Source organism: Talpa occidentalis, unplaced genomic scaffold (genome assembly GCF_014898055.3).
Source record: "Talpa occidentalis isolate TD23 unplaced genomic scaffold, MPIMG_talOcc4v2.1 talOcc4.16, whole genome shotgun sequence".
In the NCBI taxonomy this organism is placed as follows: Eukaryota; Metazoa; Chordata; class Mammalia; order Eulipotyphla; family Talpidae; genus Talpa; species Talpa occidentalis.
Genome location: NW_023601653.1, coordinates 6202318 through 6225280, shown reverse-complemented (window position 1 = coordinate 6225280; position 22963 = coordinate 6202318). Strand labels below are relative to the sequence as shown.

The window sequence follows — 22963 nt, the reverse complement described above, 5'->3', positions numbered from 1 at the left end:
TTCAGGGGGCAGCGCCTCAAGTCAACACCTGCTGGATCCAGCCAATCACACCCGTGATCCGAGTGTAGACACCAAAGTAGTTGGGCCGGCCACAGCCCAGGCCCCAGCTGACCAGCCCTGCCAGGAACCAGCGGCCACTGGGCGCCTTGCACACCAGGGGGCCTCCCGAGTCACCCTGAGAGGAGAGAGGAGCGTCAGGGTCACCTTGGGATGAGGCACCCCCAGGGGTTCAAGTCCTGACTGCTGGGGATTTTCTGAGTGACCCCAAGAAAGTCACATCCCACTTGAAGCCTGTCTCCCCCAAGCCTGATGGGAGAAAGGGCAAACCAGCCCTGCCTGGCCCGGGCAGCTGTCCTGCACTGTGGGTGTGTGCCCGTGCCCCGCCCTCCCTCCGCCCCCTCCTCAGGCTCCCTCTGTGTGCCCTTGGGCACAGTGCCTGGAGGTGGGCGAGGAGTGAACTGGAGCCTGAGAGCTGCTGCCCCAAGGTCTCTTCTGACCCGCTGTCTGTGACGGGGACGGGTCACTCCCCACCCCCAGCCTAGGCGGCGTCTGTGAAGTGGGGACAGCCACCCCTGCTCGCTGGGGCGTCCCGAGGCTGGTGTGAGCAGGGGGCCAGGCCTGGGGCAGTGTGCGGGGGGCCTCCCTCCTCAGCCCAGGGAGTCACCTGGCAGGCGTCCTTCCTGCCCTTGCGGTAGCCGGCGCACAGCATGCGGGGTGTCACCTGGTAGCGATAGGCCTCGCTGCACAGGTCCTGGGGGATCAGCTGCACGTCCACCTTCTGCAGACCGTTGCTGGTGGGGCCTGCCGGTGGGCAGAGGGTGGAGGTGGGAGGATCGGAGGCGCTCGGGAGCCTCGTGCTCCCTCCACCATCCCCCTTGCGTCTCGGGGCTCCCCCCAGCTCTCCTGCTCTCCCCACTCTTGCCTCACCAGCACTGTTTTGGCTCATTCTCTGTGTGGACTGTGGGGACAGAACCCCCCCCCCCGCCAAAGCCTGTGTGGAATGGTGTCTTCCTCCAGCTTCTCCCCCACCCGTCTGCCCTGCGACAGTCCAGGCTCTCCAGAGCACACGCACGACCCCTCCTTCCTGCCCCTAAACCCTTCAGCCTCTGTCCGGCCCAGCGCTCCCTCAAACCAACCTGCAGGCGGTGCACCTGCCCTCCCTGGGGCGGGGCCCTCCCTGGGGCTTGGGGCCGGGGCACCCAGGCTCCAGGTCTTCCTGGACGCCTCAGGTGGGTGTGAAGTGCAGGGGAAGAGAACTCCCGTCCCAGATCCTTCCAGGCTGCCTGTCCTCCCCGCCGACCTCCCCGGCCAGCCCCACGCCTGCAGCCTGTGGCGCTGCCCTCATCCCCCTCTCAGCTTAGCCTCCTGACTCCTTTGCCCCTGAGGACGCCTCCCCATCACGTCTGCTCCCAGCACCCTCCCTCCCCCCAACTGTTCTCTTTTCATCTTTCTCTCCTATTTGCCCGTCACTGTCCGGCACATAGTAGGTGCTCGTAAGTGTGTGGAGGGAGTGGAGGAGGGAAGAAGAACCGACCCCGGCTTTGCCACTGTCCTCCATCATCCTCTGGGGGCTCACTTTCCTCTCAGCCTGGGCCCGGTCTTTCGCTGATCTCAGTCCTGCCCACCTCCAGATTGGGGGTGGGGGTGAGGGGTAGTGCCTTTGCCTGAGGCAGACCGCAGGGGTCTCCCCCCCCACCCCAGGCTGCTCACCTCCCTCACGCTGGGCGCCCCAGCCCGTGATCCAGCAGTGCAGGCCGGGCTCGAAGGAGTGGGAGCGCGCGGGCAGGCAGACGGGGCGCACGGTGGCCGAGCGCACCACCGGGTGGTCGAGCTGCAGCAGGGCCACGTCGTAGTCGTGACTGTCCTCCTCGTGGTACGGGTGCAGGAGCAAGCGGCTCACCTTGAAGGACACCTCCCCCGGCCAGCGCGAGCTCTGCCACACCTTGCCCAGGAACACGGTCCACAGCGCGGGGGAGGCCATGCTGGGGGCGGGAGGGTGGCCTCCTCAGCAAGGCGCCCCCCCTTAGGGGAGCCAGCTTCCCCAGCCGGACTCCCCTGCTGGCACGCCCTGTCCCCGCCGCCCTGCTCTGCCAGGCCAGTGGCCGGCGGGTGGCAGTGCCCAGTGTCGACGCTGGAGTCTGCGCCTGGAACCCCCAGCCTCCCCGTGTGCGCCTCTCCAGCCTGCGGGCAGCTCATCTGGGAAACGGGAATTGTGAGTCTCTCTCTCTCTCTCTCTCTCAACTCACATATTCCTGGGGAACTCCTAAGAACAGCAGGTGACACACGTGGCTCTGTGCCAGGCCCAGATGGTGTCTCCTTTATGCCCGAGCACCTGCTAGACTTTGTGGCTGGCTGGGGCTGGCGGACCCCACCAGGAGGGGCGGGAATGGAGTGGGGTGGTGCTCAGCAGGGCTTCGGGCGCCAAGAGCCCCGCGTGCCGCGTCAGCGTCCAGCTCCGGGGCAGTGGGAGCCCGGGACGGGTGAGAGAGCGGCGTGGACAGACCGTGCCCAGAGCTCCTGGGCTTGGGGCACAGGCCCCAGAGGGGACCTGCAGGGTCACCAGCGGTGCGGACCGCCTGGGTGGGGAGTGCTGAGGCTCCATCCGCCCAGGGAGGAGCTGCCGCCGGCTTCTGGGTGTGAGGGTGGTTTGCTCTGGTGGCTCCAGGTCTTTGGCTGGGCTCGGTGGAGGCCGAGGGCCAAAAAGAGAGGTGTGGGGAAGGGAGTGGGGGGGAGTGGGGGGGCCATGCTGGTGGCGGGCCCAGCCAAGCAGGGAGGGGTGTGGTCAGCCCACCAAAGATGGGGAAGGTGCGTGGATCTGGGGGAGATTGGGGGAGATGCCCCTCCAGGAGGCTGTTCTGGGGCTCCACCCCCACAGAGGTACACCTGCAGGGGGCACGGCCTCTGGGCGGGAGGGGGCAGTCTGTTCTTTGCTGTGGCCCGTGTCTAGCGCAGCCCCGGCTCCAGCAAGCACGGTGAATGTTGCCGGGTGGACGAGGAGTGAGTCAGTTGTCGCCTAGAGCTCAGACACCTGCACCTCCCTTCCACCTCCCTGCCCCCATCTCTTCGGGTCTGGGCCCTTGCCCGTCTCACCTGTCCTCTTGGAAGCAGTGGGCAGCCGTGATCACCCAGCGGTCAGCGATGAGGGCTCCCCCACAGATGTGGTGACCCCGAACCTGGAGACTGGCCTGCCAGGGCCACTCCCCCTCTGAGGACACGGCCCCACCCACGATGCGGCCCGAGGGGCCCTGGAGGCCACAGTCTGGGGGTGGGGGATGCAGAGTAAGAAGGGGTGATGCCGGAGAGGGGCCAGTGGGAAACAGACGCAGAAAGAAACAGGAGGGGACACTTGGAGCCAGAAGAGAGGGCAGGGGTGTGGGGGGGAATGAAGGGGAAGGAGGCGGGCAGAGGCCCGGCCCAGTTCCGGATGGCAGAGACTCGCAGAGCGTGGTGGCTCCCCTGCCCTCTGGGCTTTTCCCCGCCGCCCTCCCCGCGTCAGGGCCCAGCGGGCTGAGGGGGTCTGCCCACGTGCCCGGGCCAGGCGGGCTCACCGCAGTCCAGCTCGTCGGAGCCGTCCCTGCAGTCGGGCCGCCCGTCACACTGCGGGTTGGGCTTCTTCACGCAGCTGCGGTCCTCACAGCGGAAGGTGAAGGTCCCGCAGGGCACCCCTGGGGTGGAGAAGGTGGGGGCAGGGCACCAGGGTGGGTTCCTACACTCAAGGGAGCCTCCAAAACAAAACCAGGGAAGGTGGCGCCCCGAAGTCAGGAGGTGGCCGGGAGGGATCTCCCTTGACACGAAATAGTCCCCCGAGGGTCCTCAGTCCCCTCCCCCCACCGTCTCCCCTCTCACACTGGGGCTCCTGACCAGGTGTGGCACCTGACGACCAAGCAGTGCCATGGCCCTCAGGCTGGACTCCAAGAGCAGGGCAGTGCCTCTGCTGCCAGACGAAGGCTTCCCACCTGGCCGGGCAGTGCCCCCCGGCCTGGCCCCACCTGGCTGCCCTCCTGCCTCGCCCTCAGCTCTTCACTGGCCTCCTACTCAAATCCCACCCCTCCTCCAGGCCCGGTTCAAGGCCTGCCTCCCCTAGGACGTTTCCCTGCCTGATCTCCCCACCACAGCAGTCTCCCCACGCTACCAGACGTGACGTCGCAAAGGCTCTGGGTCAAAGGGAGTCGCCCAGCACGTCTTCCTGCTCTCGGATGACCTCTGAGCGCAGGGCCCACATCTCTGGTGCCTTCTGCGCCCAGTGCCTCACTGCCCTGCCTACCACCGAGTTGTCTGCGGATGTTGGCTGGACGAGGGGGTGGGCGGGTGGGTGGAGTAATGGACACAGACGAGAGTTACGCAGACCAGCGCTTGAGTGCATGGGTGGCCCGGTAGGGACACTGACGTAGCTGGAAGGTCAGATAAATGAATGAATGTGAGGACCAATGGGCAGGTGAGAAGTTAGGGAGATCAGCGGCTGCATGGGCCCCCGTGGGCACTCACGGGGTGCATGGATGGAGGAGTGAGCAAGGGGTGCACAGACAGGCGGTTGGGCGAACCAACACATGGTCAGGCTGATGGCCCAGGGGCTATGGAGGTAGGCGGTTGGGCACGACGGGATGGTGGGGTGAGTGGCCGTGTGAGCCAACCGCAGACGGGTGGTTGCAGAGACTGCAGGAGGGAGGGCTGGGTGGGTGGGGGGATGGATGGACGGGCAGAGAGATGGATGCATGGACAAATGGACATACAGAGGAGTTGTGGGTGTTTGGGCGAGAGGGAGGAAGCCTTTGCTGAAGAAGCATGCAGAGGGGCTGGACTCTGGCTGAGGCCCCTGCTTTGGTTCCCCTGGTGTTCACGCCGCCTCACCTTCCTGGCACTGCTCTTCGTCACTGCCATTGAGACAGTCGGGCTGCCGGTCACAGACCCTGTCCAGGGGGATGCACGTGCTGTCCTCTTGACACTGGAACGTGGCTCTGCACACTACAAGGACACAGAGGGGGGCTGTGGGAGGAGGCCGGGCACCAGGCTGGACTTGGCGACGCTGTGGCACGCATTGAAGCGCACGCACGGCACCATCACAAGTCTTCCTTGGCTGCGTCATGCCTGAGTCTTCACAGGGGCCACTTCACTGGTGGAAGCAGGTGAAGTGGCTCGTCCAAGCGGACTTGTCCTGCCTGAGGCAGACCTTGGCGCTAGAGGGGTTCCAAGCGCGGGCACCTCCCCCAGGCCCGAGGCTTCTCCAGAGGTCAGCACACCTCTCCTCCTGCCTGCTGCTCACCCCACATGGTTGCTGAGATGGGGAGCAGGAAGGTGTCAGTCGATCAGACCGGAAGAGTCGGCCCTAAGGGTGAGTCAGGCCCAGAACCCAGGATTCGGGGAGAGGGATTATTCTGAGAGCGCAGGCCGGGGGACCGGGACACTGTGCCCCTTCTGCCAGGACTGGGCAGCATGAGTACAACCTCAGTAAAAACTGGAAGTTCCAGTCTGAACCCCTGCAGTGGAGGGGTGAGGACCCCACTCAAGGGAGGGAGATGAAGGTTTTTCTCTTTGGCCGGGAGAAAGGACCAGGGCCAGCCTGTCCTTGCTTAACAGCCCTCCTGGTCCTGCTCTGGTCCTGCCTCTCTCTCTCAGTTCCTTCCGGATGCCACACTGGGGGTGATGGCCTGGTGGGGAGATGCCCTGGGCTGGGGTCAGGCGACTGCTCCCAGGCTGCCCCCTGAGCCTGGCCCATGGGCTTGCCCTCCAGAGGTCATAGAGGTCGCATGTCCGCTCTGCACTCCCACTTGCCCCGAGTCCCAGACGCAGGGACCCAAACCACACGTGAGGGCCCAGCTGGAAAGTGTGGGTGGGGGCAGGGGTGGGTGGGCGGCTCACCACAGTTCCTCTCGTCCAGGCCGTTGGGGCAGTCCTTGACCCCGTCGCAGGCGGGCACGCAGAGTCCGTTCACGGAGCAGAGGAACTCTCCGGGGCAGGCTGCACGGGACACTGGCGTCATGGGTGCAGCACGCACACGGCACCTGCGTGCCCACACACATGCCCGGTGCAGCACACGTCCACATGCAGACGTGCAACCGCACACACGTGGGCAGGCAGGCGTGCTCCTGCCTAGGGAGCACTCGTGGGTGCCTCACACACGGCACCACACTCACTCCTGGGCCAGCTCCCAGGCACGGCCGGGGCAGGGCACGCGCGGGCGCCGGGGCCCCGTACTCACGGTCCGACTGGTTGTACAGGCTGTAGTGTGCCTGCACGCCCGGGCCGGTCAGGAAAGTCTGGGAGGTGAAGTTGATGGTGATGCCGGCGGAGGCCACCACGGGGATCCTCTCTGCGTAGGGCTGCAGGGTGCGCAGGCCGCACAGCCTGGGGGACAGAGACACATGGGCTGTCCAGGGAAGGGAAAGCCAGGGTCCTGGCCTGCGGACAGCCAGCTGAGGGGCCAGGGGAGTCGCACACCCACTCCCCTCCTGTCTTGAGCTCTCCCTTGCGTGAGCGCTCACCCCAGGGTCATCTTCTGGAAAGCAGCCTGCCTATCTCACTTGCCTGCCCCCAAACCTCCAGTGGCTCCCCATGGCCTGTAGGATGAATGCAAAGTCCAGAATCTAGCCCCAGCCACCCAGGAGCTGTGAGCCCCCGCCCTGGCCGAGCCGCCTTGCCTCCCTTGTAAGACAAGGGGACTGTCGTCTGTTGGCCTGAGAGCTGACAAGCAGCTCACTGCGTCCTAGAGGCTGAAGTCCTTGACTGGTCTATTCTGTGTGCACGGAAGTCGCGCCCCTTGCCTGGGGCTGGGGTGACAGACAACCCCCTCCCCACTCAGCCCTGTCCCTCCCACAGACACGCAGCCACCACCAGTGGGCTCCCCACACCCTCCAGCTCCCAGGACCATAGCCAGTGCTGTGGCAGCCTCGTCTCTGCCCATGGCCACATCCAGTGGGGGGCAGTTCAGGGATTTTGGGGTTCTTGCAGCCACTCCAGCCTGAGGGGGGAGTTATTCTCACCCCATTTTACAGCTAAGGCTCATAAAGAGAAGAGCCACACGGGGCGAGTCCGGCCTCCTCAGGAGAACCCACCCAGCTTGCTCGACTCCCTGCAAGATGAGCTCCAGGGCCGAGCTCTCCGGTCCTGGCCTCGGCTGTAGCCTCCCTTCACTCTCTGGCCATATTCTCACCCTCAGACCAAGAAAAAGTCTTCAAAATGTGGTCCAGGGAATCCGGGAGGGTCCAAAGTACAAATGACTTTCATAATAATGCACAGATGTCACCTGCCTTTTCACAGGACACTGGAATTTTCCAGAGACCTTGAGGTTTGGAACGGGAAGTAGGTGCGGGGGCATCTGGCGGTCGTCTGCTATTCCAGCCATTTAAGAATGTGGCGAAAATGTAAAGCAATGATTACTTTTCTCATCAAATGCTAATTTTTCATAAAATACGTTATTTATGTTAAAATGTAATGGGTTTTTTATGATTTTGAATGAATTGATTTTTTTAAAACTTTCTCAGTTTTTGTTGCTAACACTGCAAACATAAATCATAGACTCTGTAGCACACATTCCTAGGGTGTATGGTCCTTTCAGAGGGTGTCAAGGGTGCTAGGATGGAAAATTTTGAGAATCTCTTCTTGAAGTTGCCCGCTGTCCCCGGGGACCACACTGTACCGCGGGCCCCGCCAGGGGGCGCCCGGGTGCAAGCCTGGTCTCTGGTCCTTTCGAAACAAAGTCAACAAGGGTGGTTGTTTTTAAAGTGGATAAGCCGATGTCATAGTGGTCACTATCCCCAGAGAATTGCCCTGGGAAGCAGACACGGACCTGAGCCTGGGAAGTGCTGGGCAGGGGGAAGAAGTCAAGCACACTGGACATCCTTACAGGTCAGGGAATGGACTGTCCCCAGGCGGCCACAGGGAGATTGTGGAGACACTGGGAGTCACAGGGATGCTGGTGGGGATGTACTTCCATTTAGAAGAACCTGAAAGCTCTGCGGTCACCCAGAGTGATGGCCAGGGGTGGTCAAGACTGCACACATGATATTTTCTCTACCGGAGACCCAGAGAGAATTCCAGAATCAGCCATAGTTCAGCCTGGCACCTCAGGAAACTGCCCTGCTGGTGGTTGGGTGGGTGGGTGGGAGGGTGGGTGGGTGGATGGATGGATGGATGGATGGATGGATGGATGGATGGATGGATGGAAGGAAAGTTGGGTGGATAGATGGATGGCAGGGTGGGTAGATGGAGGCGTGGGTGGATGGCTGCCTGCATGCATTCCCTTTCCCAAGGACAGGGTAAGTGGAAAGAAGAAGGTGAGCATTGAAGAAGGGAGGGTTACAGCATGTGCCATGGTGGCAGAGCCCTGGGCCTGGAGCTGCAGAGCTGAAATTCAGGTACAGCTTTTCCCCATGAGCCAGCTGTGTGCCTTGGGCATAGGGCTCAACCTCAGCAAGCTGAATTTTCACACCTGTGAAGTGGTAGTACTAACATCTCACTTGCGGGTGTTTGAAGGAATATGCGAGAAATGACTTCCGTGAAAGTGGCAGCTGGCATTGCCAAGCCGTGAGCTCATCTAGGGCAGCAGCTGGGCTGTGCCTTCCGCGGGACCAGCGTGTGCACAGGCTCTGGCGCTCAGCAGCACCCAGGGAGCCTCCGTGGCTGCAGGAGCGCCGGCCGCCCAGGGGCTCCGAGAGCTGAAGGGCTGCCCCTTAATCAAACCGGGCTGGGGGTCTCTGGGAAGGCTCAGGAGCCCAGAGGGGAGATGGCCTGGGAGGGCAGAGCACAAGAAAAGTGACGTCACAGGAGAGGAAGCTGGCAGGAGGCAGGTTCTCAGAAAGGGGGAAGCCAGAGTGGGTTCTGTGAAACAGCAGCCAGTGGCCGGATCTCACAAAGCCAAGTTCCCAAAACGCTTTCAGGGCACTCAAAGGGCATGAGTTCTTGGCCAGGTCAGATGGGCACAGAAGAAGCTGAGCAGGAGACCGGGAGGTAGGGGTTGTTCCTAGGAGTGAGGTTTGATGCCCAAGAAGGCCCAGGAGGTGAAGGGAGCCTGCCTTCCTCATCACTGCGCTGGCACCTGAGGGCTCAGACACCTCTCTCCTAAACCGTCCCCCGGGGTTCCCACCTGTCGTGTTCTGGACCCAAGATTAGTGCCCCCCTCCCCCCACCGACACACACACCCTGTGCTGGAAATTGACACTCCTCTTCAGACCTCTCACGTCTCTGCCACCCACTCATCTAGATTTTCCAACAAATGCTCATTCAAAGAGTTTCCCAGCATCTGCATAAGATGATCATTATCAGGCCAGCCCTAGAGGAAGCGGCCCGCCGGGGCATCCGCTGCGGGGCACCTCCGCCCTCCCTCCCACAGCCAGACCCCGCAGAGGCTGCAGAGCCTGGGGCGGTCACCTGGCACCCTGGACCCTCAACCAAGTCTTGAGAGATGGAGCTGGGGACCGCCCCCCATCCCCACCCAGTGCTCTCAGAGCTGGTCAGCCCTCGCCCGGGATGGGGAAGCCTCGGCCCTCACACAAGCATGTGCGCCCACACGCAGCCGCGGTGTCAGCACGCTGGGTGACAGCTGACCTTTCCAGTTACAACCTGGGTGACGGTCACTGACTGCTGCTCTCTGCGCCCCTGGCTCCTCAGTGGTCCATGAAGGCAGGACGGGCACCTGCTCCTCCAGGCCTTAACTCACATGATGCCAGGGGCCAGCCAGCCCAGGCTGCAGCGGCAGATGTGCCCTCTCTTTATTCCATCCAGGCCTCCCCAGGACCCGGGGAGTGGGGCTCATGTCTGGTTTTTCCCATTTCTCAGATGAGTTACCTGAGGCAGTTTCCCTACCTGTACAGTGGGTGGGGTTGGGCTCCATGGACTGCCCAGCCCACACGTCTGAGAACTTGAATGTGCTTTGTGACTCTGGGCAGGGAGAGCTCCTCCAGCCCTGTTAGAATCTGTCACTGTGCCTGAAACGCCACCCTGGCAGCGATGTCCTTTGCAGCTAGGCTCTGCCCACTGGTGACCCCTATTAGAAGCACACGAGGTCCCCAGCCCAGCACCCAGTGCCCAAACCTTGCGATCCCGCAGCTATGCTGGGGAGGAAGAAGGCCCTGCTTGGGGAGCATGGGTGGGAACGCTGTCTGACCGCTGCTGGTAGTGGCTGGCGGGAGTATGGGGTGGCCCTGGCTGTGGCCCTGCACCCCTAATCCTGCTGAGCCTCAACTCCCCTTCTGGGAAATAGAACTATGATGCCATTGACATCACAGGCTGCTGGGCCAGTGAGCTGAATGCCTTGAACCGAGCCCAGCTAGGAGCCGCCCTGCCCCATGCCAGGACCCTGCCTCAGCCAATGGCAGAGCCAGGGGGCTGGGGGTGAGGTCAGGTGTCTAACTTTGCTCTCCCCCCCAGCTCCTCTCTGGGATACTAGCTTCAGCTCAGGATGGAGAGAGCAGGAAAACGCATCCCATCACCCCAAGTGTGAGTTGTAGGCCACGCTCAGGCGCCCTGTGTAGTCCTGGTGCCAAGGCAAGACCAACACCCGGCCCACCCAGCACCCTCCGCCTGGGCAGGCCCAGGAGGCAGCAAGGGCCTGAGGGAGCCCTGAGGCACATCAAGGAGCGTGGTCAATCTGCCCCACTTTGGCTGATGGGTCAACCAATAAACCAATTGCAAGCGCTGGTGAATGTGGGCACAAATCCCAGGATCCAAGCACCCTCCAATTTTAGTGCATTGGAACCAAGAAGTCTAGAATCTTGCACATTGGAACTCCAGAATCCTGGGCTCCACCAGGATGGAGTTATCTGATGGGGGCCTGGGGGCTCGGAGTGGGGGGCAGGTCCAGCACAGGGTCAGCCCTGTCCTAGTCCTGCCTCTGCTCCTTTCCTATGCTTCCCCTGAGGTCTGGGATCTGGGGGATACCAGTGGGAGGATGGGGTTCAGAGGGGTGGGTACCTCCTGTTCTGGATGGTCCACTGGCCCTGGGTGCAGGGCAGGTCGTACTTCTGCCTCCGCAGTGCGTATGCATCAAACCAGAGGGCCAAGCCATAGTCCAGGGAAGGGACCTGGGAGGGAGGAGTTGGTTACCAGGTGGCGTTCAGGCACAGCAGGGCTGGTGGGCCACCTCCCCCGGCAGCCCTGGGAGGAGGCTTGCCATAGCGCGCTGCTGGGCTGAGGTCTGTCAGTCAATCAACAAACAGGCCAGACCTTGGCCACACTCACCATCTGCCTAGTACTGGCGGGATTTGCACCCTGGGCTCAGCCTGTGGGCGCTTCAGCCAAGGCAGGACAGCCCTCCCCTCCCAGCCGGGGGTCTCCGAGGCCCTGGGGGTGCTCTGGGCACAAGCAGGTGGACAGGAGGGGAGTGGGGCTCACCGTCAGGTGCCAGGAGCAGTGGGTGGTGGGCGGGTAGTAGCTGGGGAAGTACGGTGTGCTGAGGACGCCCTGCGACTCCAGCCGGCCCTCCAGGGTCAGGTTCACCTCACAGGCTGTCCCGGAGAACGGCCATTACACAGGGTCCCCCCGACCCTGCCCCGATGCACCGCCCTGCAGGTGTCACCTCGGGGGCAGCTGTCACCCCACCACGCCTACTGCCAAGAACAGGGTTGAGTGTGACTTTGTGGCCTTGGACCTTAGTTTTCTCCTCAGTAAAATGGCGGCAACAGTGCACAGCAGCCGATGGGATTAAGCGGACCCAAAGCACTCACAGTGTCAATAGGTGTTGCTGCTGACATCTGTGGTGCCGCACATGGCTGTTTACTGGGTGTTTTCAAAACTGCAGGAGAATTGGGGGGACACGGGGTCGGGGAAGGAACAATGACCCCCTTTTCAAAGATGAGGTTCACAGAAGAGCAGCCACTTGACTGAGGGTCACACAGTGAGAAGGGGAGGGATCAGGAGTGCCCCCGGCTGCCCGCACCGCCCCACGAAGTCAGGGTCTCTGAAGCCCCTCACCCCTCTCTCCCCGGAGCTGTCACTGACCCTCCTGGGACTCAGCCAGCACAGCGGCCTCATTGGCCCCAGGGGCCCTGGGAGGGCAGCTGGCACCCCAGGTCACGATCAGCTGGGGACCAGGGTCACAGCCAGCTGACCTCAGGAGTCACCCCCAGGAGAAGGGGGGAAGCTACCGCGAGGGGAAGGGGCAGGAGGGGAAGCAGCAGCGCCCCCTCCCATGAGCTCTGCAAACTGCAAGGTTTGCTTTGCCTGCCTAGGGGCGGGGCTGATCCAGGCTCAAGGATAACAGGAAAGGTGAGGTGTGGTTACCCTGAGAAGGGGTGCAGGAGGGAGATAGGGGAGCAGGAGGAGAGTGGGGGCAGCGGGATGGTCGGTGCAGTGTGCATTAGGCGTGCCCGGCCTGAGCACCAGAAGACCTCAGGGAGACCTGGGCTCCAGTGGGTCCACAGGCCTGCTGACCACAGACCCGCCCCAGAATCAGTCACCAGCTGGGCAGAGAGAAGGGGGTGGAAGCTGGGGTGGGGAGTAGAGACAGATCCGGATGGGGAGAGAAGGAGGGAGTGAGAGTTGAGGGGAGAGGAGAGTGAAGGAGGAGGGAATGGAGTAAGAGTGGAGGAAGGAAGAGAAGGGTCCGGGATGGGACAGCAGGAGCAGAGGTGCTTCCAGAACCTTCCCTCTCCCCCAGCCCATCCCCGACCAGAGCAAAGGAGGGGACCGGCATGTCCAGGCCAACACCCCGCTTCTGCCTCCGTGGCCCTCCCCTGCCCTCGGGACCCTGAGCCCCTCACCCTGGAAGGCCACAGGCTGCACAGAGAGCAGGAAGGGGTCGTAGTAGCTGTGCAGGCCCTTCTTCCACACCACCGCCATGACGGCGCCTGACGCGAGCACCTCCACCACCGGCTCCTGGCGACTGCAGCCGTACACCCTGCGGGCAGAGAGAGGTAGGAGCGGGCCGGGCCTGGGAGGGGCCTGGAGGGTGTCCCGTAAGAGTCTGTGCATCCAGGCCTTCGGCCAGCCAGCCTGCTGTGTGTCCACGGGCAGGTTTCTGACCCTCTCTGGCCCAGAGAACCAACCGGAGGCCCTGTAAGGGTCAGGCAGGCATCTCAAGAGAGAGCGGCCAGGAGGTCGGCCGCACTTCTGAGGCTGAGAGTTTGACTATGGCAGCTGACTGCAGCCCCTTGGCCCTGTCCCCTCAGAATCCCTGAGACCCTGAGTGCCTCAGTCGCACCCCTCAGGACGACCATGGCACCAGAGGGGACCTGTCTCGGCCAGGTCACACTCTGCCCCCAGCCTTGTTCTGGCCTGGGACCGGCCCCTTCCCTACCCCAGGACTCCACTAGAGCCTGCGCCTGGCGGACTCAGAAAAATACCAGTACCTTAGGATCCGGGACTCTTAGAGGTCTGGGATGAGCCCTGAAGAGGCTTTTCAGAGATTGGCAGGGTCAACTGCCTGCCTGGGCGGGCCGCTGAGGCTCAGGGACGTGTCCAGGCCCCACCCGTGGCCACAGCAGAGCACACTTGGCACTGCCTGCGGCCGGCGCCCTCCTCCCTGCAGTGTCTCTGGCCTGCCCATCGCGGGTCGCGGCGGGTGGTGGGGGGCTGGCTTCCCCTTTACCCTCTCACCAACCCCTGCCCAACTTCCCCTTCCCTCCGATGGAATTCTCCGGAGTCCCTGCTAATAGACAGACCAGTGCCAGCAACAGTCCTGTTCCCGCCCCCCCAGCAGACACCCCAGAATCCGGCAGTCGGGGATGGGGCCTGAGGGGGCTGCGCTCCTGCAGGTGATGAGGGAGAGCCAAACATGGCCCCCAGCCCTGCCAGCTATGGCGCCCCTGGAGCCCCACAGGAGTGGGGTCAATAAATCCAAGGGCTTCTCCAGGAGGGTCCTGGTGTCTGAGGTTCCTGGGGTGCAGCATTTCTCAGCTGCTCCCCCAGCACTCCCTTCCTCCTGTGTATACCAGTGGGACTGCTCTCACTGTCTTGCTCCCCAACCTCCACACAGCCCTCCTCGGCCCCAGCTTATCTCCCCAGAAAGCAGAGTTAGGGTTCAGGGAGAGGGAGGTCCCCTTTAATGGTGGCTTCAATTTTCAACTTGAAGGTTTTCTTTTCTTTTGTTTACTTAGTAGGGGGGTCTTTGTTGTAACAAAAATGTCCCCCAGGCAACCAGGATGTGTGACACAGGAAACAAACCCAGAGATTGAAGGTGGGGCAGGGTCTCTTGGGTTTTTTAGTCCCCCACTCATGGCTCTGGGGTGCAAGTTTGAAGATCCCAATCTGGTCTGAGCCATCATTTGAAAGCTTCTCCAAGCACTGGGTGCAGCTACACGGTGTTGGAATAGTGCTGAGTTGGCAGCCAGCCTCCCCCCCAAAAAAGCAGACGGGTTGGGGGGGGGGGCACTCAGAAGCCCCAGGGAAAGCCCGTGAGCACCTTCACCCTCATCAGTCTAAGAATCAGATGATATCTGGCTCTTTGCCTTCCAAGGAACTCAGCCCACGAACTCTCCAAATTGAGGTCACAGAGCCTGGCAGCAGGCACACAGTGGGGAGCATGGGCGCAGCCCGGAGCAGGGCGGAGATTCAGGGACGGGCTGGGGAGGAGCTCACCCTCAAGGGCTGCCCCTGAACTCAACACCCAGGTTCCCCCCACCCCTGACCCCTGCCTAGAAGCTGCTGGAACCCAAGCAAGCCCACCAATCTGCCAGTCCCCCACCTCCTACAGAGCCCTGTGGGCCCCATTAGCTGCCCCCACCCTATGGGGAGGTAACCAGGCTCCAAGGTCATGGCCAGCCCCTTTATGGCATCCTCACCCCACTCCTTGCCCTCTGACCCTGTCACTCCCCGATAGAGCTCGTGCCCTCACTCCCTACCCCTCTCCTCGAGAACTCTCAGTATTTCCCTCTTTACCAAAGAGGCAATGTGCCCTTTGTGACCCAGCCCCTGGCACAGCCTGCGCAATGAGAGCCGTCGTGGGTAGCAGCTCCTGAGTTTCTAGTGGATAAAATTCCCGAATAGGAATAATGATGAGGGAGGATCTTGGCACAGAGGATTTCATTTCCAGCCTCACAATAACTCTGCAAAGGAAGCACGATTGTGCACCCATTTCATGGGTGAGGAATCTGAGGCTCAGAGAGGCCCAGTAACCTGCCGTGGGGCACCCAGCTAGGGAGCAGCAGAGATGGAACTAGAAGTCAGGGCTGCCAGACGCGAAATATTCTACTAAGCCATGCTGTCCCTTGCAGCTGATCTTGGGGGTCCTCTAGTACAACTGTTTTGTTACAAATGGGGAACCTGAGGTAGGGGAAGGGGACTGGCCCCAGGATGCAGCCATGTCCAGCCTCCTCTCCCTGCGTCCCTTTGGGTCAGCTGTTTCCCGGATCCCGGGGCCCAAGGTCAACCAAACCTCCGCGCGGGATGCTGGTGGTGGCCTGGATCCCACACTCTTCCCTCCCGCCCCCCTTCCCAGGCACTCACGAGGTGATGAGCCTCCTCTCCAGGGGCCCAGCCGCGTCGTACATGGCCAGGCGGTCCCGGCAGTCGGCCCGTGTCCACTCCAGCCGAAGCTTGAGCATGAGGTCCGCGGGGCCCTGCAGGTGCCACAGGCAGCTGGCGGCCAGCTGGTCAGGCCCCTTCAGCCGGAGGACCTGGCCCTGGCCCACGTAGCTGTAGCGGTAGCAGCCTGGAGGGGCCGGGGAGATGATTTGTTTCAATCATTTAGAAATGTCAAAGCCGTTCTCGATTCATGGCTACAAAATCAGGGGCGGACTAGGTGGCCTGCTGTTGGCTGGCCTTGTACTAGACACCCCACGGGGCCCCCGAGCCCCTCGGGAATAATAACACTGATTGACTATTGACTGTTGATGAGGTCACAGACTCAGAAGACTGAGAAGCAGTGAGGGATTTTGGCTCTGTAGGAGGGTAACCCCCAAGGTTATGGTGGGACATCAACCAGCTGTGGTCTAACTTGACAATCTCACACCAGTGCTCTTTGTGTCCACTGAGGACAGCCAGATGCTAAGTAGCTAGGCAGATGCTACATAGATGATGAGCAGATGACAGAGAAAGAAAGATGCTAGAAGGTAGGTAGATGATAGATCAATTGATTGATTGATCGATCGATCCAGCAGTTTCTTGTGCTGTCTTTTGAAGCAGCTTTACCATCCTACGGGGTCCCTCATTCATAAGTTAAATAAATCTCTGCTAGGTGCTCCCTGCATCATTGTATAAGAATCACCACTTTAAACTATCTGAAACTTCACTTGGACCATATCACCTCCACCCACCCAGGAAGGAAACATCTCACCCGTGAGATAGAAGGAGAGGAAGTCAGAGAAGGTGTGACCAGGATTTAAACTGTCTCCCTGAGAGGAGGCTGAAGCTCTGAGCTCTGAGTAGAAACTCTAGACCGATTAGGAGAAATCAGGGTATTCAGGGGTTTGCTCAGGGCCGGAGCACAGTTGTGCACGTGGTGCACTGCACAACTCCAGGAGCGGCCAGCCCCATGGACCACAGCTCAGACAGAACTCCTTGTGTGGTGCAGTCTAGTGGCCTCAGTCCTTTACGCCCCAGGGCTGACCAGGAAGACTGCGGCCCTCTCAGACAGAAGCAGAGATCAGCAATACGGCAGCGGCTGGGGGAGAGGGCACATTAGCCTGGCTGGCTGGGACAGGGAAGGAACAGGTGGCGGGAAAATCCTTGAATGTCACGGCCATGTTATCTCCCAGAGGCCAAGTTTTGAACCAAAGTGACTGGCTACACCTTGAATTAGCCAGACTGTTTTCTACCGTCAGTGGAAAGGGGACTCACAGGCAAATTGATGGAAAACAGAGTCTTATTTAAATGCAATTACACTTGCTACTCACACTCAGCCCACACAGACCACACACACACTCGTGTGCAAGATACGCACACCTGCTCACAAACGCACACCTCCCCCACAGCCCCACTTGGGAGCCCTCCCGAGTCCTCCCTGGCATCCCCTGGGTAGGTCTAGGTCTGCACTCTCGTGCTGCCACGGAAGCCACCTGCCCACCCCACCACTCAGCCAAGTCAGGAAAAACACAACTCAAACAGAAAGCAGAGAGGAAAACAAAAATAGCGTACCCAGCGTGGAATTCAGGGCAACTATCTCTTTCACGCTGGCTTCTGTTAAAAGGAAACGAACAAACAAATGAAGACAAAAATAAATAAATAAATAAAATGAAATAAAATGAAAATAAAAATCGAGGAGACCGTCAGAGCCAACCTGTCTGAGATGGACCCTGAATGCTGAACCTCCCCCTGCCTGGGCCACCTCGGTCCTGGGGCCCCGGCCCACCCTGAGTGCACCCCAGCCCTGGCGGGCATCCTTCCTATACTGACCCAGGATCACCAGGCCCTCGGGGTCCACCTCATACTCAGCCCTGTAGGGAGCAGGGTCCGAGCTATTGACGGAAGACAGCAGCTCCTCCACCAGCAGCGCCTGCACCACCTCAGGGCTCAGCGACGGCCGGCGGTGCTCAGGGATTTGGAGAATGAACCAGAAGAAGCAGGTGAAGGGCCCCTCCCTGAGGCAGGCAGAGGAGAGAGGGACTGGGGAGGGTGGACAGTCCACCTGCACCCAGTCCCTGCTCCCCTGGGGGAGAAAACCCAATGCAGCACCTACACTGAGCGCTAACTACCTCCCAGGTGGTGGGCTCCATCTTGGCGGGGAGGCCTCCTACCTGGCTCTGAGGGAAGTGCTCTCATCAACCCCATCTTGCAGTTGAGGAGCTGAGGCAAGAGAGGCTGGGTTGTGTGCCACAGACCACATGTGAGTGGGGCAGCTGGACCCCTGCCTTGGCCTCCTGGATTCACCAGGGCCTGGATATGCCTGTCATGCCCTGGTCCAGAACCCCCTCCATTGCGCAGGCCCAGCCCCCAGGTGCAGAGACCCCGCTCAGCGAGGGAGGCCACACACCAGCCAAGTGGCCTCTCTGTGCCTCAGTTTCCCCATTTTAAAAAATTGAGGGCTTTATAGCAGAAATTGACAGTGACCCCAACCCCCAATCTTGAGTGTGAGGTGCTAGCATGGGCTGGGAGGGGCAGGGTAACTCACCCAAAGGAGTAGACCGAGCTGGAGTTGTAGTAAGTGCCCAGGCGGGTGCTGGCAATGAGCTCCTTGAGCTAAAAGGAGGGGGAAAATAGCCCCTGGTGACCCCCTGGGGGTACATAGCCCCACTGTCTCCCAAACCCCCTCCCACCCCGGGATGCCCTCCAGCCCTTGCGGCCCTGCCTGAAGAGGAGCCCCTGGGCCGCGGGTGGACAGGCTGGCCCAGGCCAAAGTCACACCCATTCCCACCCTCAGGCTCTGCCCACCCTAGCACTCACCCCCCAGACCACGAGTGACCTCTCTCCCAGTCAAAAGTCACTCCTCAACCCTGAGGAGCCCCAGGGGACTCCCAGACCCCTGCTGGGTCTATAGCTCAGGCAGTGGGTCTGCGCCCGTGACTGCTCTTCACAGTCCTGAGGGTGGACCCCGGCAGGCCTGCTGTCCCCAGGCACTTAGAGTGGCACAGAGAGCTTCCCCCATCCTGCCCTTGCACAACCTGGCTCTGCTATCACCCCCCTGACGAGGCAGGAGAGAGACTTGGCTTGGTCCCCAGAGGCAGGTCCTGAGCCAGGGACGGGAGGCCAGGGGCTTATTTGGAGGTGATCCAGGGGAACGCGGGCACGGGGGTGGGGAAGAGACAGGAAGGGGGGCAGCCAAAGGGCTGTGAAGGAGCAACTGTGCAGGCAACTGAGGGGCAGTCCACCAGGAGGGCCCTGAGAGAGGCGGGGCATCCCCAAGGCTAGAGGGAGCCGGGGCAGCAGCCACCGTCTCCATCTCTCCTGGCCAAGCGTAGCAGCAACTTCTTGGGACCTCCGTCCGGCCTGCCCTGCTGGACAGGGTGTGGTCCAGTGGCCTCCGAGAGGGAAGTGCTGGCAGCATGAGACCACTCCCCCCTCCCCCACAGAGTAAAAGCCATGGGCCTGGAGGGAGGGCTTGTGGGTGGGGCCCTGGCAGCACCCCTGCGCCCCTGCTAGGTGGCACAATTAGGATTTAATCCAAGGGCACAGGACTCCGGAGTCCACCAACTTTCCCACCATCCTATGTCATGTCCCCTTCTATCGTGGGCACAACAGGTTCTGCTCCCATCAGCGCCCCGCTTCTTACCCCATCCCCCCCCCCCCCGCGCCCTCCCTACCATCTTCTGGGCTTTGGCGGTTTCACTGCGGAAGGCACTGGACTCCCGGCGGGCCAGGTCCTGGGAGAAGTGGCGGTTGAGCACGCGGAGGCTGCCCGAGTACACCTGGCTGACGGTCCCCTCTGCCTTGTACCCTGCCCAGGAAGAGACCAGCAAGTCAGCACGGGAAGAGCCTGGGGTGGCTCCCCCGAGCCTTCCCTGCCTCCTTGAACCCTCAGCCCAGTCTCCAACAGCTTGAGCTCCCATCGTCCTTGTCATTGCCATCAGCATCATCTAAGGATGATTTCCTGACAAACCGGCCCCAAGGTGCCAGGGAGAGAGGCCACAGACAGATGGTGTCCCAGAGGCTGACGCAGTGACCAGCCCAGCATGAGGGTGACATGAGGGCCAGGGAGCCCACATGGGCCCGGAAGGTCAGGTTCCTGGCACCCACTCTGGGGTACTCTAGCAAATCAAGACAGACGTGTCCCTGTGGGAAGCTGACAGTGGTGCGTAAGACAGGTGCCACTCCCGTGGCCACAGCAGGCAGGCCTCACCTGAGGGATGGCTTCAAGGAGTCACCGAGGGGACAGGACAGAGATGCTGGGTCTGGGCCAGGGTGACCCTTTAGCCAAAGCAAGAGGGTTGAGAAGAGGGGAGGAAAGGTAGTGCCTTCGGAAGCGAGGAATCGCATGTGCAAAGGCCCTGAGGCAGGAACTTGTCTGGTATGTTTGAGGAAGAGCGGAGTGATGGCAGGGGGTCTGGCAAGATGGGAGCCACCAAAGGTTTTAAGCAGAGGTGACGCGATTCCATTCGCTGTATGAAAAGACCCTCCTAGGAGGCACGGGCAGAAGCAGGGAGACAGTGAGGCGGCTCCCGCTGAGAGACCTCCCGGTGACAGCCCAGGGTGCCTGGCCGGGCTGCGCGGTGGAGAACGTGAGGAGAGACTGGAGGCAGGAGTAGGCTGGAGGCAGAGATGACTGGGTTTGCTGGTAAATTGGGGCCAGAGTGAAGCAGAGTAAGAAGTCAGGGGGAGCAAACAGAGGGATGAGATGCACAGACGGGTGGAGCGGGGAGCTGCATCCTGAGCCAGGGGTATGTGAGATCCCTCAGACATCCCGGAAGAGGGACCCCCCGCAGCAGCCAGGGAGAGACCCAGGCTGGAGATGTGCATGTGAGAGTCACCAGGGTATAAAGGGCATTTAAAGTCGAGTGCTCCAGTCAGAGCAGGAAAGAAGTGGGCAGAGGTAGAGAGGAGCATCCCCCACCTGGGAGAGCGAAAGAGGGGGTGCTGCAGGGGCCAGGGAGGAAAGGGTTTCAAGGAGGAGGGGTGTGGTGCCTGTCAAGGTCAAGTGCTGCCATGGGTCAGAGGCGATGAGATGAGGAGGCCTGGCCTCCTGGTCCAGAGCCGCTGAAATGGAAGGGGATGCGGAGCCAGGCTGGAAAGGGAGGCAGAGACTGGTGCAGGGAATGGAGACAGCAGCACCTTGAGAGGGCTCTTTCGAGAAGTTTGCTGTAAAGGGAGCAAAGGCGGCACAGAGGGGTTCAGGGCAGGAGGCGTGAGAAGGGCTAGGGGCATCGCTGGAGCCCCCACCCCATGAGCACAGGGTGCGATCTGGAGGGAGAACAGCTGGCGTTAGACACGGGGTGGTTCCCCCAGGAGGGCAGAGCACCTGGGTGTAGCTGGGTATAGCCAGAATCTAGGGAATCTCCCCTCAGCAGTTCCATTTTCTCTTGAAGGTCGGGTGTGAGAGGGGGCCCAGCGGTGGAAGGTTTAAGATAAAAGCATAAAACTGCCTGAGGGGAGAGAGAGGCCCAGGAATCACAGCTGGGCAGCATGAAGCACCCATGGCCTAGGGAAGCCAGCCCTGCCCTGTCCTCCCAGGGGTTCCTGGGCCCACCCTGGGCCCACTTGTTTGTCCTTTGCTCGTCAGGTGGGCGAGCCCACTCCAGGTCAGCCTCCTGTGTGTCTGTCTCCAGACCCCACCTCCCCATCAGGGGCCTGGAGCACAGCCTGGCCTGGGTGGAGGAATCCTTCAAACTTCTCCTGAAGTACCTCCTCTACCCTAATCCCTGCGGGTGCCAGGCGTTAGCTTCCCTCAGCTGAGACTTGGGAGCACTCCCCCTGAGTCCTCAGCCCACAGGGCTCCCGCCCCCAAGAGGGCGATTTACTCCAGTTGCTAATCAGGAGGAATTAGACTGTCTGCAAAGAAAGACAACTGGAAGATGAGTTCTTGGCCCTCCAGCCTGCTGCTCCATGGTTTACCCTGAAGATTAATTATCCTGCAGCCCAAGGAGGCCTCAGTAGCCCGCGCTATTTGGGGCGCTGGCTTCCTGCCGGTGGTGAAGTGCACACAGCTTCCATTCCCTGCCGCGATGCTCGGCTTGGAGCAGCGGAAGGACGATGCACCTGAGTCAGGGTGAGTCCGTTTGCAACAGACCCCAGCTCTGAACAGCACAGCATCAGCCCAGGGCCAGCTCTGCACAACGCCCGCCCTCTGTGCCGGAGCTGGGTTGACCTGGTCTCCCCATGATGGCTCCAAAGTGCCCCCCTGCGATGTGAGCTAGAGCCGGGGAGCACTCTGCCCTGGGCCGGGTTGAATGGGAAGCCTCTGATCAACAACAGCTGGTGTCCCAGCTGTGCCCCCTGCCCCTCAGCCTCCTCTATCCTGGCACACTCGTGAGTTATGGGAAGGGCAGAGCCTGGCACATAGTAGGTGACTTTATCTCCAAATGAAGGAAGGCGTGAGCCTCTACGGTGACCAGGGAGTCTTCCCATGGGCACGTCTGGTCTGGTGTGTCCCTTACTCCACGGCCACGGGCCGAGGAAGGCCACGGTCTCCATCAATTTCAGAGACGTACAGTCGGTGCTCGAGAGAGTTCGCGGGACGCCTGAACGGCTGCACGGATCATGAATGAACGAAAGGAAGGGTGGACAAATGGACCCAGAAAATGGACCAGTTGTTCCTGGGGCCCCAGGGACTGGTTGAGGCTGTGGTACCCGGCAGGAGGACCCAAATTCAGGCCCTGGCAGAGGCCCTGGCTGCTTGCTCTGAACACGGCAGATCCCCACCCCCTTCCTCACGCGTGTTGAATTCACGCTGCTCAAGTGTGAAAGTCGATGCTGTGAGGAACCCCCCATGCCTGAGGACTGGGTCCCCTCTGCTTCTTCCTCCATCCCTGCCAGGCCCTGGAGACCCAGAGCTGGTAGAGCTGTGGTCCCCACCCTAGAAAAGCTCCCGGGCTGGGCTCAAGTGAGCAGAAGCACTAATTGGTGCAGGCACCAGTGGCGCCACTGGGCCTCCTCCAGCAGAGCCAGTTGGCTCTGAGCCCCGGGGCAACCCAGGGGGGCTGCTGGCAAGGGGAGGCATTGTTTACGCTGCTTCAGCTTGTCAGTTCACAAGAACAAGGTGCTCTGAGACACTCCTTCCCCTTTGGGGGCCAGGGAGCTGGGGGTTCTGTCCTGAGCAAGGAACTTCCACTTGGCCTGAGCCATAGGACCTGAAATGTAGGTACAGCAGCTGCCACCTCATAGTGTGGGGGGAGACTCGGAGAGAGGAAGAACCTGGCCCAGCTGAGTTGCTAGGTATCCATGGTCAGGCCTTGAGTCCTGGTCCTCTGTGCCCCCACTGCCCCCCAAGTCCCCCCCAGGTGCCTCTCCCTGGTGAGCCCACATGATTACCTAGGAAATACCAGAGCAGGACCCCCACTGCAGCCAGCATGACCAGCGCCAGCCACAGGGGCGCCAGGCGGAGGTAGTCCCGGACTTTTCTCCTTGATTCCACGGGCGCCTTGAGCATGCCCTCCGGCTCTGCCTCCTCTCCATCACCTCCGTCCCCCTGCCCGCCTGTCACCTGCGGGGCCTTGGCCATGGGCAT

At 61.4% G+C, this 22963-nt stretch overlaps 1 protein-coding gene across 1 annotated transcript; it reads right to left on the bottom strand.

The window, feature by feature from the left end:
* Nucleotides 1-16: 16 nt before the first annotated feature.
* TMPRSS6 (transmembrane serine protease 6) lies at nt 17-22963 on the bottom strand. The gene is made up of 17 exons (XM_037515218.2): nt 22768-22963; nt 19107-19240; nt 17978-18045; nt 17263-17447; nt 17005-17046; nt 15376-15580; nt 12693-12829; nt 11326-11438; nt 10906-11015; nt 6197-6342; nt 5857-5955; nt 4849-4962; nt 3549-3665; nt 3091-3259; nt 1711-1982; nt 665-801; nt 17-175 (listed from the first exon to the last, which is right to left on the bottom strand). Exons 1-17 carry the CDS (start codon nt 22961-22963, stop codon nt 17-19), a joined length of 2403 nt encoding a protein of 800 aa, XP_037371115.1.

Bases quoted from the DNA above. Each gene is read 5' to 3' on its own strand.
- TMPRSS6 (XM_037515218.2), bottom strand. From the start codon at position 22,963: ATGCCCATGGCCAAGGCCCCGCAGGTGACAGGCGGGCAGGGGGACGGA. The intron at 3,666-4,848 runs GTGAGGCGGCGT...TCTCCACCCCAG, and splicing joins CGAAGAGCAGTGCCAGGAAG to GGGTGCCCTGCGGGACCTTC. The intron at 802-1,710 runs GTGAGCAGCCTG...GCCCACCGGCAG, and splicing joins GGGCGCCCAGCGTGAGGGAG to GCCCCACCAGCAACGGTCTG.